A 16,363-nucleotide genomic window follows, 5' to 3' on the forward strand; every position below is an offset into this window, starting at 1 on the left:
CCCTAGCCAGCGCCTTGTATTTCCCTAGATCGAATGGAAAATGGGCGATACATCAGATTGTGAGCAACTGTTAGATTAAAAATGTATTTGCTGTTTTCTAAGTAATTTCACGTCAATTAAGAAGAATGGATTCATGCTGTGTTTAATTTGTGTAGCGAGGTAAGCTTATGTTTGTCGAAAGGCTCTTTGCCACAAGTATGGCTCTAATGTAATTACAGTAAATAGGGGATAGTAAAAAGTGCTCTATCAATTGAACCAGGTGTCCATATCTTATGAGATGTCGTACAGTATACATGGAGAGCAGGTAGCTTACACAACTATTTATGTTGTATACATTCCTACGCAACTGCAGCCCTTCAGCTAGTTCATTCGTCAAATGATCACATTCGAAGTCCGACCCATTCAACCTCAGACCACAGTGCACTTGATTCATCATGACTCGTCACGACCATCTTTGTTTCGAATTCTGAGTGTCTTATAAGTGCTATCAGAGTTGTACAGATTTTTTTTACCGCCGCACCTTAATGATAGCTAGACTATAGGTCTACGTATAAAATATTCACCAAATTATTTTGGCTTAGATGGGGTTAATTTTTGCTAAAATTGTAATTGTATTTCTATTTCTCCTAATCTAACGTTTATTTGCGAAAGTGGCTATCCATCTCTTACACCGTTTTCGATGAAGTAAACACAGTATGCTTTACTTGATACGCATTATTATTTTATGCCATGTCGGTTTTCCCGTATCTGATTCCATCTACGATCAGTTATTAAATCTATATTGATCATCACATTGAAACTAAGTGCGTTAAATCCAAATTTACTATAGTACTTATTCATAAAATTAGTTATGTAAAATTACCATATAATACACGATACATCTACCAAGTAATCATTAAACGACCTTTTTTGGACAAACAAGGTTTATTCAGTTATATATATTATATTACAGTTAATTACTCAATTTTACTTTGATCGAGTAGGTGCCTTTCAGAACCGTAATCTTATATTAAGGTTCTGCTTTACGTAACATTTAAATAATGAGACAAAATAAAGATTTATTTTAAATAAAATTCTGGTATGATATGTAAATTTCTCCACCATTTTCTTCAATAATTTCTAACCTAGTGGTATTCTATCATGCATGAACAGACATTATTATCTACATCTTCAATGCACTAATGCTATTTATATGTGTAATGCTTGTGCCCATGCTTTTCAAAGCCCGCAGCAGCACAACGGTGTTGTCCCTGCTGTCAGCTGTTTACGCTTGTCGAGGTACGCGCAGGACAAAACTCCAGCAGCACTGGCCGCCATTGTTATCCATCGGCAGCATATAATTATAATCACCATTTTCATCAATAAAAAGGAGTATGGTTTTGAGTAGTGAACGATTGGAAAGAAGCTGTGAGAGAAGTGCCGGGAGGCCACTCGGACTAAAGGAGGGTTCGGGAGGCAAAATGGCGACTGAAGATGGAGATGATCGGGTTAGCTGTCAACCAGAAGCCACAAGAAGTCGGAGTCGACAGCAGGAACTCGAGCACCAATCACATCAGGAGGGACAGGAAGAAATGCAACAGGACGAAAAAAGGCCTCCAGCTGTTGATTACGCCGCAAGCATTGAGAAGGTGAAAGACTGCGGATGGTACGTTACCCCTCAGTACTGATTTCATGTGCTAATACTTGTCATATATTTTTATCAGCGGTACAAAAGATTATACTTAAGAGCTTGCTTGTGGTTACACTCAACCTAAAGCTGATTGGGATTTTTATTGGGCGTTTCTCAAAATAGTAGCACAATGCTTAGTAGAGGCTACAGGATAGTTAAACCGCTGTTATCGAGGCCAATAATGTCAATGACAATCAATCTAAGTTCTGTTTTACTTGTTAACAAATACTAAGATTTGGTCGTCAATCAAGTTGGTCTATCTTTCCCTATATTTACATTATTTATCTTCCTACACGAAAGAATGTGCTTTGTTTTGAGGATAACCTGTACTCTTACTTAACTGTTAATGCAGGTATTGGGGACCGATTTCTGGAGCTGTAGCGGAGCGATTACTGCTACAAGAACCCGATGGATCTTTTCTTCTTCGAGACTCTTCGGATGAACATCACATCTTTTCGTTGAGCTTCAGGCTGTCGGGAGAGGTTAAACACGTTCGTATTGAACAACACGGAGGCAATTTCAGTTTTGGATTTACCAACAAATTTCACTCAAAAACCATCATTGAATTCATCGAAAATGCTGTTGAGCATTCACGGTCGGGTCGTTATCTCTTTTTTTTAAACCTTATGCCTATGGCAGGGCCAGTGAGAGTGCAACTACTCTACCCTGTTTCAAGGTAATTTCATCACGGATTTATTCTTTGCCAAATTATAGATCAAATTTGTTTCTAACTAGCGTCAAATCGGGTTTTAAATCGCTTCACTAGTAAAGTTATTATCAGGATAGGGCTAGGAGAATAATAAATTGTTTTGTCATTTTGTTTATAGTCGTAGCCGTTTATTCAATACGACACATATCTAAATTTTTTTAGGAGAAGTAATAGAAGTACGCGGCAAGAGTCTGGTAGTTTGGTCCTTAATCAGACTTTGCCTATCTTAAAACACAGAAAATATCGTCTTTGTTATAATTCGTCTGAAAATATATACGCTGTTCATTTATCATGAATTTGAATACTGCTATCTTCTCGTGCTTGGTCTTTACAGGTTAAAACGAATGAGTTCACTTCAGCATTTATGTCGTTTGACAGTGTTCAAAGTGCTGCGGCAGCGACGAGATCTTATCCCGGCATTACCCTTACCGGCAAGGTTGCATGAATATTTGGATACACCAACTTACCTCATCGAAGACGACCTTGTGGATGTGAGTTTTTCCTTCATCGTGTCATATTGTATTTTAATAGAGGACATAAATGCGACCTATTGCAATAGGTGTGCAAAGTCTGACTTTAATCCATGCGTTCAAATAACTAAATGGTCATTTTATATGTTCTTCAAACTTGCTTAGTTTTTCAGCGAGCCGACAAAGGAAATCCTGCTTGAGGGAGATCGTGAGGGAAAGGCGGAACCGCCGAGATCACAGTCTCGTTCGCAGTTACAACAACAAGAATACCACAATACAAGCAGCACCAGTAACAACAATAATTCTGTGGAGAGCTCATAGTAATACATCATCAAAGATTAATTAGTGGCTGGAATGATTTTTTATTGATATATTCCGACCTCTTGTATCGGTTGCAGTTTGACATTGTAAAGATGAGTGAACAGGAAAAAGGCGTTCCGCAGCTACTTAATACAGCAGTACATAGACATTGTCGCATATTGCAATCGTGGCTGTACATTTGTTATATAATCACCTCGTCCTGAGCGGTGTTTGGACAGAGTGTGAATGTTGCACATCAGAGTGGAAAAGTATGAAGATGACGATGACGGGGAAATAGTCGCAGTTACGGCCACAGTCATAGACGAAGCGACCAAATTTCGGCCGAGCACCTGCTTATTACCTTGAATTTGTGCTGTAGTAGCAATCCACAATTTTAAATCGTAAAAGTACGTTGTGAGATTTTGAGGATGATTTTGTAAGAAGAAGAGATTCAGGTATATTATTATTACTTTAGTAATGAATGATATCATGTGTTTTGAGACCTTTGTTTATGAATTTCTTAAGACGATGGGGTAAGCCCCCCACGGGAAATTTTTGGTGTTGCTGCATATAAAAAGGAGATTTCACAACCAGTGCAGTGATGTTGCGGTACCTTTATGTAAGTGCCACCGGGCTCTACAACCTTTGCTAGAGAGATATGAGTTAGAAGAGAACGAAATCAAATCCTATAGTCAGGTAGTTGTTATCGTTTTAAACTGGTGTATGTTTTTGCAGTCTATTATAGATTGAACTTTCGGTTAAAAGTGTTCAGATGTTTGCCTCATGAACTAAGGATGATCTCGAATGTAGGTATTTTTAGCCTTCGTTCCGGTTATGCTCTCACCGCTATTTTATGGTTTCTGATTCAAAACGTGCCGGTACCGCAATCCTATTCGCTAGCAGAAAAGAGTATTATAATGAATATTAATTGGATTAAAATGTCAAGTCCCATCTATGACTTGAGAGTGATATATAGGAACTGCCCATGAAAACTCAGGCAACTATGGCGTTCAACGCCTTCTAGGATGATCTTTGGATCATAGAAGTTTTTCGTTCTAAAAGCGCATATTGATTTCGTAGAATTCTATTGAAGTGTGAAACAACGCACTCGGTTAAATAACGGTAAATTCATTATCTAAAATAAGTATAATGCAAAAGATCTGCAGTATCCTCGAGTCAAATAATCAAAGGATGAAATAACTAGTAACAACTAAAGGAGGGGCATTGAGTGTGATAGTACTACGTAGAGCACGCTAACAAATATTGTTCATTTGTTTTGTTGCTAAGTTAGTTGCAGTGTCTTTTCGCTGGGCTCTATACTAACACGGCAGCAGCTTTTCATAGGCGAATAGAACACATGTTTATCCCTTTACCTTGTATGATCCTACATATGTAGTATGTACACGTATCCCTTGATAAAAAATCTGCTTTCCATGTCTCTCTCTTGATGTGCTCAACTTTACTGTCGCTTCTAAACCATATGGGTCAGACAAATGTACTTTTTCATTTTCTTAGAAGGCAAGTCGGGTTAAGACTGGCTTCGACTACCATAGCCTAACACCTTGAAGCTACTAGGCGAAGCTCCCCTGAGCAAATCGGAAAACTATATCCCTATAAATGCATAGAAAACTCAAATGATACAGGGCAAAAGCTCTCTTGGGGCTCGAAAACATCCGCGTGCCTCACGTAAGAGACATAGACAAACACTAAGTTGCTATTACAGTTGCGCTCAACTTGGCTATATATATATATATATATATATATATATATATATATATATATATACACGTATTTACTGAACCAATAGTTGACCAATAAATGTAATAATTATATATAATTATTACCAACCTCGTGCTGGTAAAAATCATAATGCGATATTTACTATTTATTATTATTCTGTTAAGAACATGCTTCTCATGGTTAGTCAAAGAGTGATTATGAAAGCTACGTTGTATTTAGGCATCTACCTAGACCAAGGATATGTCAGGGGGTCTACTCAACCCTTTCTTGTTCGGCGAAGATAACGCATTTCGAGACAATACTTGAAATCCACTAGATCAAGCTATGCTTGAAAATTCGAGAAACGTTGCCCTTAATCATTTTGATTATGATGGGCTGTTATCATCGATGCACAGTTGCAATTAGGTTTATAATAGAAAAGTAATGGAAAACCTAAAAATGGATACAAATGAATTATAATTTTTATAGGCTGGATTACACTTCGGTAATGCAATAGGGTCGTTCACGTGAAAAATCGGAGCAAAGAAGTAGTATTGGCGACAAGAAAGGATAAAACTTATCATACATGCACTTACAGCCTAGAGCAATGGTGAAACACGTATTTATTGTGTACAATACAAAATGAATTTTCAGTTGTTTAACGCGACGTCGGATGTTGCTGCGCAAACCTAGAAGTACGGACTAAATTATTATCTTTGACTGACCTTTTTCCGTAATAACCTTTGCATCCCGATACTTGTACAGAAAACAAACAGTGAGCGGTCAAACCCTTGTTGATATGTATCATATGTTTACAAGAGCATGTTATGAAAGCGTGCTAATGCTATGGAACAGACAAGAATAAACTATATACATATCGCCCGACGAGGTCGTAATTATTGGCGATCATTAAAAGATGCGGTTTTTTTTTAGACAAACCAAGAAACATGCCCATCAGAGCATTATTATTTTTGATATCATTCGACATAGCTGTTTATGATGGTCACCATGTCGTTTCAAAGGAGGGACGATGTTTCTTTGTTATCGTATCGTCCTGCACGGGTAATGTTAAACTTGGTTCTACGAAATCAATGACTGTAACTTGGATTTATGAGTATTATAATGCCGCTCTGAACATGCTTCAAAAATACTGACTTGTTCATCTTCCTTCCAAACGCGTATCAACAGAGTATACGCCAAGACTGGGCGTAGACAAATTTCATTTTGTGCTGGAAACCAGCGACCTAGAGAAATGCTTAATGTGAGTATCAGTTGTAAAACTGAAGACACTTATTTTTTAAACATTAAGACTTTCTCGCTTTTGGAGTTCACGCGTAAATTTAAATCAAATAAGTGGCCGAAAAATTAGCTTTGATTCATTCGTACGGTCTCAAATATCTACTAGTTATATCTTTACGCATGCTGTTTTTGCAAATATCCATATACGGAATATGCATTTCGTTATTAGTTTTTCCTTAAACGTTAGCTAATGAAAACTCAAAGAAGTGTCTTTACAAAAAAATAAACACGCAGAAGCAGAATATAATTATGTTTCGAATTTAATAGACGGTTAAGTGTTGCTTCAGGCCGCTGGGTCCCAAGAAGCAGTGTTTGTCTACGTTAGATTTTGAACCTGGGCTGGCTTTCTAAATGTCCGTAGTACTACGAAAATACTACTGCCCAGGTCTAGGGTACTCTCTTTTTACAACTCAACGCAAAAATATTCCGTCTACCTAATTGCCACTCTTTTTCGCTATATGTTTGCAAAACAATTTTGCCGCTTAATAATTACCTAACACACTTTTTAACAATTGAAGAATTTCGGATGTTTCAGTATCGCATTACTTGAGATCATTATTTGGGCACTTGTGAAGTTATTCGGCAAAAGCATCTTTTAAATAGGTGATTTAGTATTGAAAAAGTCATATAGGAATTTGGTGAAAGTTGTTAAATGAACCAAAATGCATCATTAAGCATACATCCATAGACAGGCCAAAAAAAAGGACGAAATTTCTACCGTTGTCTTAAAACGGTGCCTTTCCACCGCGAAGCCGTTGATTCACATGTCTCAATAACGGCAACTTGGTTGCAACTTGAAAATCTTAATTGAATCTGAACATAGAAGATAGACCCAGTCATGGATTATTTAAGCTTTTAATCAATTTGGTTCTTTTTTGTTTATATAAAAAATTATAGAGAAATTATTTGCTTAATTGAAATGTGTGAAGTATGTTAATAAAAGATAGATATGAATGTTGAAAATCCTATATCTTCAACATTTGGGCTGTTTTAAAGAATATAATTTAATTTAGCTAATATATTTATCGTGTACCATATGTAAAAGCTTATAAACAAAATTACGGTCATGCTTCGAAATAAAATAAAACAAGAACAACATCAAAGGACTAAGCTAGATCGGTTGCATATTGGACTAGTTTGTCTGAAGCTATGCTGATAGTGAGATCACACATATACATTGGACCATTTGATATTTTTTACAAAGGAGTGCGCAGTCTGCACATACGCAGACCAACGTTGACTCGTTGTACATTTCATGGTGATGCAAAGATTTTAGCGATACCCTTGAACGGCAAGTTCAGTCACAACATGTTTGTTAGATCGGCTAGCTTTCCTCCACGCGTCGCCGTTGATTGTACTTGGGCTTGAGATTAAGTCGATTTGGTAAATTTTTATCCACAGGTCACAATCTCATTGCCGAAGGAGAACATCGCAGGAAGGTCAAGGAATTCTTTTGAGTTTACCGAAGTAAGAAGCGGTCAGCCAAAGGATACTTAATCTTGTTGCAGACAGTATAATAAAAACTGAGAGCACAGTCAGGTTAAGATGCTTTGAAGTAACTTAGAAGCTTGACAACATTTCAAATAATATATGAATAATCCCATAATCTTTAATATAAGCTGGATAATAGTAACCTTTTGAAATAGGTTTTCTGACAAAAGCTGAGAATTTGTAAAGCATTTTAACATAAAAGTACTTAGTTTTTCGGATTCTGCACAAAAAGCACAACATTTCGATTATTATTTTCTTTGGCGATAGGTACAGTATTTTGGTGATGCAAAATTGATCTTAGAGGTTTCGAAGCTTTCTTTAAGCTTCCAAGGGAAGGACTGAGAATGATAGTCGGTTATACCTGTTGGGATTATGGGGCTATCGTGATCTAATAACGGATTAACGTCAATAAGTAACAGCTAACAGTAACAAGACTACGACTTCATTGCAATGTGATAGCGGAATAGGTACACTGTAGAACGGGATAACGATCGCTGGGTAGCGGGATGATTAAAACGTGTCCATACAGTATCTAAATTGAGATAACTAGAGAAAAACAACGGATGCGCTGAAGCAGTACACTTTGATAGCTGAAACAAAACGACAGCCACGATTCCTTAAAATATCTTAACTCACCTACCAGTTAGACCATGAAAAACAGTTTTCGTGAAGGGACTATGGTATCGTACTTTCCTACTAAATTTAGGGACACGTGACGCAGTCTAAGGTCAAAAGCAGGCTTAGGCGTATTTCAATTCGTAACGCTTCATGTAACACGCTTAATGGCAATACCTATTTAAATCTCTCTAGTTTTGTGTGCGATACTGAAGGCAAGCACTGCTTCAGACAAAAACCATTAATTCCATTAATCGTAAGTCATTAATTTTACCGACAGATAGATTACGATATGCAGCAGAAAAGTCCTAATTAGCATTCGGTACGTGTGTGCAGCCCGCAGCATTTACGTACATAGAGATGAATCTTTGTTCTAAAGTGAATATCCATACGCATAGATGAATATGTGTGCGTGTGGTGGAATTTGTCGTAAAGTAAGAGTAAAAAAAAACCGTAAAGAGCAAAAAAAAAATGTTCTTCTCTGTTCTAATTGTTATAAATGTAAAGGTTCATATTTGTGTAAAAGCGTTTCTTGTTAGGCAGAACAATGGCACGATCCCACAGAAACCCGAAGTGAGCTAACAGGTTATATCTGTGTCGACTGAAATTTGGGAACACCTTGTATTCCTTTGAAATCCTTTGAAGATCCTTTGAAATCTGAACATTAAATCTCTTTTTTTTTTTTATTCACTTATTCTGATCATTATTTCTGCCGTACGATGATATTATCCATTATTGATCGTAGCAAACTGCTGTGAGTGCCTCAATGAAGTCTGCGTTACGTCCCTCTAAGCTTTATCAATATTAACACGAATTCTTCGACAGTCAGACGAGTGCTTAAAGAGGGTTTGTCGATGTATGTGCAAGTTAATTTTACCTGGATTTAGTGTTTGAGTTAGCATATTAGCCTTGTGCTTATAACGAATTGGTTCGCGCTTTGGAACAGCTAATTTGTCGATGAAACCTAATAAAAATTTAGCCGCTTGCGATGATCACTTTCAAGAACTCGTAGATTTCAATCAATTTTTTAATCACCCATATATGGGAAATTTTCTGCACTGCCTTAAGATTTGTTAACTAAGCTGGATCAGCCGTACTGAAATGCGTTTAACGCCAATGTTATTAGTTTAATACTGAGCCACTTTGGCTAGGGATAATAATTTTGTTGAAATTTTTGCCCCCAAACTGTCCGGATGCAATTTTCAGCCTCGACTGCCTCTATTTTTACGAAAATACAAGGAGATTTAACGCTGACTTTACGTCCCTAGTATTACAAGTTGGTTCACTGTGTTAATGCAAAAACTGCGTTACCAGCGAACTTGACTTCCCTGTTACTGCAAGTATGGATTCATCTTTAAGACCGGCTAATGTACTTAGAATGAGCACTCTTTACCATTTCCAGTATCTTTTCGCACAAATAGTCTTTTGGAAACCCACTCTATATGTTCCAGATAATTCTGGATTATTTTAGAGCTCGATCGCAACGGAAGGTTCGCCGGAAAAAACATGGCTAAAGTTGACAAATGCCGCCTGGTAGGTCCGACTCTAAACTTTATATTAAAACAGATTCTGATTAATCAAATGTTATAGATTCTACCGGACAACAATTTTTCGGTGTATCACTGCTGGGCCATTCTATAGGCTGGGCCTGAACTAATTATACGGCTGAGTATTTTCAAGCAATGGAAAGCAAGTTTTGCTGCATTTACTTCGATTTTTCCAAAATACTACACACGCTAAACAAAATAAATCGTCAAGATAATTGTTAATAGACTGAATTGTTGCGTAGGTCAAGCTATATTGTACTCACTCAATTTTATCGAACTCATTATTGCCACGGTTTAAGCGTTACCTTGAAACTGAGACTTCTGTTCAAAGCCCACTGTAGTTTGCCAGGCAAGTGTTCTTTCTTGGCATACGTGAGTAGTATTATACCAGCGGAAATAGCAGATAAGTTCTATGGGGATGATCTTAAACTATGCACCCTTACCCATCATGACAATAATTAATAATGAGTTCCACTCAGTTTAAAAGAGCTAACCGACCGGTGTGCTAGTCAGGACATGACTATTTGAGTGCCCAAGTGCACGATACTAAATTCCAGTGATATCCCTGAAAAGCACAGCTTGAATTTACAAATCATACAGGGATATGAACAAGTCAGAATTTAGTGTTATGGTTACCGCTGACTTCGATTTAGATGTCAGTTATTTACTGGAGGGCACTCACTTACATCATGATCCCTCATGATTTTGTAGGTGAAACGTGGTTTCGTCGTATGGAATAACAAAGATCTCGTAGTATCAAACCATAATGTACTGTAAAGCTCAATAATTTTAGGTGTGGTTAGGTTTCATTCTTTTATTTTTATTGCAAATAATGTAAAGTGTGCTTAAAAATCGCCACTTGCTATCTACGCAATTCTATTTTATAATAAAACAGTCATCTATTCTTTTTATAGTATAAAGAGTCTAGGTCCGAAAGCATGTTCGACTCTTGTCTTGTCTTGTGGATCGCTAGAGCTTTTTCCTGGCAAGGTGCAGAAAGTGGGGATGATCGTGTAAATACTTTTGTCCCCTAGAGAACAGTGCTTATCTTTCTTCTTAGACGGTAATGTTAATTTGGTTGGTCATAAGCTAAGGTTAGTAATTTCTTGCCTCTTTTTCGCATTTGAAAACAATGCCGCACCGCCATTTAGAAGTACCGAGGCGACCGCCAGCATTGTCTATATTATCAATGTGATAATTGCTAAATTGGTATTGTATGATTCAATGCGTACGTGATAAACTGAATTTAAACCGTATTTGTGGAAGATGCTATTAAATTATAGCTGGCCAGCGTTCCATGTCATCTGTATCATCTCATAGGTGGCGGTAACATATATTGGCCTCAGGTTCGAATGGCTGGAGTTCTTCTGAATATTTCAACGGCTTTGTTCTTCCAATAATCTATTTAAAATGCTTATGGATTTAGCAGGAAGGAAAAAAATGCAATGTTAATGTCTAACACGAATCTACTGTTTTGTGTTATCTCGACGAACCTTAGGCTAGGAATAAGTATAGAAAAAAAATATGTTAGGAACAAGTGATTGTAGTACTGCAATCATCTCTACTTGCCTATTTTGAGCGCATTATTATAGCTACGCCATTTTGATTGTTACTGTAGACTAGCTGATTAAACTACCCATGTTTTTACGATCCTATTGGCTTTGTTGTGTCGTCTTGCATAATACTCACGTTTGTTTACTTTGTGATAAGAGTCCCGTTCTATATCAAAAAAATAGCACTCGATTACTGTTCAGTAGAATGGAGCGCGATTTCAATTATATCCCTTAGTATGTACTCAATACCCTCAAGTAATAATTGCCCTTAGAGCAACCATGTTGACATAGGCGGATTCCTTCTCTGTGCACTTTTGATACACATAGCTTAATATGTATGACAGATACATTATTTATACGAAATCTTTAATGTATCAACTGCGAATGTCCTGAATCATTTTTAGAGTATGAATTTCATTACTAATACAGAATTGAAAAAAGGCAGCTGTATACCTTAGCGACTCTGGACTAGCATTCTATTACATTTTCAGGCATTTTTGATAAGTAGACTTACACAGCTTGGTAATTAAAAACGATAGTCTGGTGATAATTTGTTATTGGGGTTGTGAGAAACAAATAAACATACTCTAAAGGCTGCACAAGCAAAGGTCTAGCATGCATGAAAGACGTGTTTTGAGGCGTCTACGATGGAGGAATGGGGAAAGCCAATAATAAATTCCCTTATACGCAGATTTTCGATTTCACCATTAGTAGAAAAAGAACTACATTGACTTTTCAACATGAAAAAACAAAAACACAAGGGTTCAAGGAAGAATGTTGTGCGTTAACGGCTAGTCGTCCAGAGGAATATTATCCGTGTTTCTACTGATATCATGAATGAACAAATCTTAATTCTGCTTCTCGTCGTTTTCTTGTCTAAGTGACAATGAAATGGGTAGTCTATCGTATTAAAAAACCTTTTTCATGCTGTATTTCTGTTATGTTACTCACTACGCCATCACGGGGAGTCTTCACGGGGAGATTGTGAATCGATGGCCTAAACAAAAATTTGCGCAGATGTGAAACGGATTAATTTAGCAGGGATTGCCACATCTAGAAGCTACTTCCTCGATGAGTAATGTGATTCTTTTGGTTTCACAAATAAGTTACGAAGAAGCATTATGTGCGATTTGGTTACTCCTAGAACACTCATATGATGTGTCAGTGGTGGTATAGAGAAATATTGCTAACGACCCACATACTTATGAATAAGAAAATATCTAAAACAATAAATTTTAATAATAAATTTATTATTGCTATAGAAGACACAAAGACATGCAGATTTGGCGTTTTACTTATAGTCAGATTTTTATGGACACGGCTTAGGCTGTTCAGCGGTAATAAGTATCTCCGTCAGCGCTCTCAAAGAGCTGTCGTTCAAGCTAGAGATGCTCCGATTCATCTCTGTTTGTTGCCGCCCCTCTTGCAACATAGCTGGCCGTTTCCTGCACCTTCTCCCCCTTGACGTCCACGTTATTATTGCTACGCGACGCTCGGCACGCCTCCACCATAAGTTTCTCTGAGCCAGCAGTCGACGACGACGACGCCGCTTTTTCCCCTTTTGCTGTCGATCGCGGATGACTTGTCAATAGCGCTTAACAGGGAAAAATATGTGACCTTACGGAGCTCTACAAGCTTATGTGATTTATTTTTTGTCTTCCGTTATATTTGCGGTGTTCAGAATTCTTGATACAGCTTTTTAAGTTGCGATTATAAAAAGGTAAAAAAGAAAAAGGAATCATATTTATAGAGGGTTATAATATCAAATTGGTTGATGGATCTAATCCTAGATCTGCCAGTTGCTAACTGTAGTCAATTGTTTGACTTATTGGTGCTAAAAATGGTTAAATTGCGTAATGTCAACATAACCTACTCTTATATACCCCAAGAGGAATAGCTGGCATACGATACTAATTAGATCTTTTCCTCATTTTCATAGCCATGTCTGGTAAAAACCTGTTCATATAGCTACGAAGGCAACATTCTATCTTGTGTGTTACAAAAATAATCAGTATCTGGGTCAGCGTGCTCCCCGCACATATTTACGAAACAATATTTGATAAATTTCATCTCAGAAATTTGCGTGTTGAGCCTCTAGCTAGGCCTGTAGTGTCTTTTCTTGGGGAATTCTTGCAATGAGGCTATTGATCAACCCAGGTTTGCCGAAAGAGGAAGCGAGAGAGTCAGACTGTCGATGAGGGGAGAACTGTCAATAGTTACGCATTGCTACCGGAGGTCACGTGCTCGCTGTGTTAGGCTGAAAGTAATATGCGCGAGTATATTGTTAATCTAAATAGAAAGTAATGCAAGATATTTTATTTATTGAAATAAATTACAATCACTTTTTAGATAAATGTTAGACCTTTTTTAACTTCTCCGGCTCCCATTTCCTTCTAGCCACCTTTGATAACACAATATTCGTTTCTGTCTTAAAGCCCGTCTGAAAAGTACGTGCTCTGGTCAGTTAAGATTCATACAAAACGTGTTCTGATTAACAAAGCTTTCTCGTACGCTTGTCGAATGAAAGTACTATCGTGTGCTACCATCTGGGAAGCATGGGATAACTTGCAAAGTCGAAATCTTAGTTCTTCTATAAGCTAATCAGGGTGCAATGGTGCACTTGGTCAATCTATGAGATATATTATTTTTCTAGCTCTGTGACGGCGCAGGCACGTTTCAACAAACGAGGACGCCAAACCGCAGTCCTTTTAGTCCTACTGTTCCTCTTAGGTATAAATTGCGAACGACGAACGGACCATTTAAGAACGTGCCTGATTGGATAGGCGAGATTTGCAAAAAGCCTTCTTTTAATGAGCAATATATAGTTTTTTGTTTGGAAAATACAAGTTCGTGTCCTTTTCACGGTATTAGCCGCAAGCATAAACCTGTTATCTGCTGATAAAGATCAACTATTTAATGCAACGCGAACGTAACTTCGAACCCGAAGGTCGACATATATATTCGGAAAGAGTCGCACTTAGGGTTTTGGCTTTTCGTTATCACCTAATCAGTTTTCACAAATCTTGGTCACAGTCAGCTTTTAGACTAAAAGTAACAATCAGCCACACGTATTCCTTGCTTTTCCTGATCTTCCACATCTTGATCAATCGTGAATGACTATGAGTAGCCCGATTTTGAACACGTTTATATAAGACTTCGTAGATGCCTCATCATATTTGTGTAATGACAACAAGATCTCCGCAGACAATTTTGCCCTCCCGTAATCCCTGCAGATGTTTACACCGATAGGGACAAAGTATGTTGTCGCTGTATAAGCATACGCGTTCATGGTTTTCTTTCGTGCGTGAGTAGTACAGGTGTCACCTTATCTCGAACGTCGCGTCCAGACTTTATTATAAAGGTCTCGATACGAGATTCAAATCCTTGAACTGAAACGCATGCTTGTGAATAAGTTATCAAGTTTTATCACTGTTGCCCGACATAATTCTGTTTGTTTTATATAGCGTTCCGCTCATGACCTAAACTCAGATTAATCTCAAATTCCTAATTTCAGAGAGTTAGATTCAAGGGAGTCAGCGAGAAAAAAAAGAGGTACAAATCTTGCCGAGTTGTGTGCATTAGCAAACACATGCCTTCAGGAAAGAATACACATTAAGGTAAGCCAGATAAAGCATGTAAGAATTTACAAGAATTGGCCCTTCGATAGCTATAGCGTTGTTGTCTATGAGCTTTTCGTTTTCACAGTTTGGTTTTAATCGAGTAGCCGCAGAATCTTTGAGTGTGGATCGCTCTTGGCCCGCATGATTAAACTGCCTGGAGACAAGTTATTATAGATGTGAAGGATGACTCTTCGCGCGGCTACAAAAAATGGGCGAACCAAAAAAAAAAACAAAAGGGTATTGCCATAACGCTTTTTTAATTTTACTTTTATAACTGGGATAAGGCACTGTGAAAGCCCATGTGGACTTATATAATCTATTACACGGTACATTCCGTACAGGGTTCGATCAGTAAACAGTTGCCATCCAAGCTTCGAGCGAATCCCACGATCCAGCCATAATCGAACATGCAAAACATTCCGGTTGCCCTTAAATGTACCTTGACAAATACGCCAGTTCACAAACCATTGATGTTAACTGGTAATTCAAAACATGGTGAGTGTCTAAAAATAATACGTATTGTATGACCAGCCTACAAAACTAGTACTTTAGGATTAAAACCATTTCCGCTTCACTCTGTCGACCTAAATCTGCGCTTGACAGTAATACAAGCCGACGGCAAACGTGGTAGATGCCTGCCGGCTCCGGATCAAATGGCCGGGGTCATCCTCGATATTCCCCAACTAGCCAAACGCGCAATTCTTTTAATTCAGTCTGGGTATTAACCTCACAGGGGACGATTCTAGCTTTTGCCTATAAGAATCGATTTTCGGCTAAGGGTTTTGGTCAATAAACCTTTCAAATATGGATGAGAAAAATTCAACTAGTAGCTATTGTAGGCCGCTCGCGAAAACGGCGTGCCACAAACGGTATCTCTCATTCTCCTTTAATGGGCCAGGATTAAAAAAATTAAAATTCAAGCTTTAACAGCTATAATAACGTAATTTAAGGTTAAGCCTGACAGACAGCATCAAATCCTTATTGCTATAGAAGTGTTACGCGTCGTGAAAATGACTCTACTAAAAGACTCATACTGATTTTAAACCTTTGAGCAAACTAAATTGTGGGTATAGCACTGAATAATGCATAAAAAATTGAAGTATCCTGGTAACAAGTATTCTTCCAAAAGTATCATAAAAACAATGAAATATTTGCTACTGAAAATGAAGCTCACATATTACGTACATTACATACAATACACAGATCTATAAACTATGTTTCTACACTATGTATAGTTCTATGCGATCTTGCCCGCTATATAATGAATTGAACTGTCCAGACTGTCCTATGTCCTTATTTAAGTCGCCTATATCGCGAATTTGATGTGCCTGTTTTCGATCAATTTTTGGCAGCCTAAGGAACAGTTATATA

General features: G+C 37.6%; 1 protein-coding gene across 1 annotated transcript; it reads left to right on the forward strand.

Annotated features, from left to right (window-relative positions):
• LOC111251774 (suppressor of cytokine signaling 7-like) lies at window positions 1-5,782 on the forward strand. The gene is made up of 5 exons (XM_022808761.2): window positions 1-159; window positions 1,225-1,645; window positions 2,022-2,345; window positions 2,713-2,869; window positions 3,014-5,782. Exons 2-5 carry the CDS (start codon window positions 1,374-1,376, stop codon window positions 3,167-3,169), a joined length of 909 nt encoding a protein of 302 aa, XP_022664496.1. The 5' UTR covers window positions 1-159; window positions 1,225-1,373; the 3' UTR covers window positions 3,170-5,782.
• Window positions 5,783-16,363: the final 10,581 nt, after the last annotated feature.

The sequence above is a fragment of the Varroa destructor genome, unplaced genomic scaffold (assembly GCF_002443255.2).
Source record: "Varroa destructor unplaced genomic scaffold, Vdes_3.0 BEIS01000005.1, whole genome shotgun sequence".
Lineage (NCBI taxonomy): Eukaryota > Metazoa > Arthropoda > Arachnida > Mesostigmata > Varroidae > Varroa > Varroa destructor.

Bases quoted from the DNA above. Each gene is read 5' to 3' on its own strand.
- LOC111251774 (XM_022808761.2), top strand. From the start codon at position 1,374: ATGGTTTTGAGTAGTGAACGATTGGAAAGAAGCTGTGAGAGAAGTGCC. The intron at 1,646-2,021 runs GTACGTTACCCC...CTGTTAATGCAG, and splicing joins AAGGTGAAAGACTGCGGATG to GTATTGGGGACCGATTTCTG. The intron at 2,870-3,013 runs GTGAGTTTTTCC...AAACTTGCTTAG, and splicing joins TCGAAGACGACCTTGTGGAT to TTTTTCAGCGAGCCGACAAA.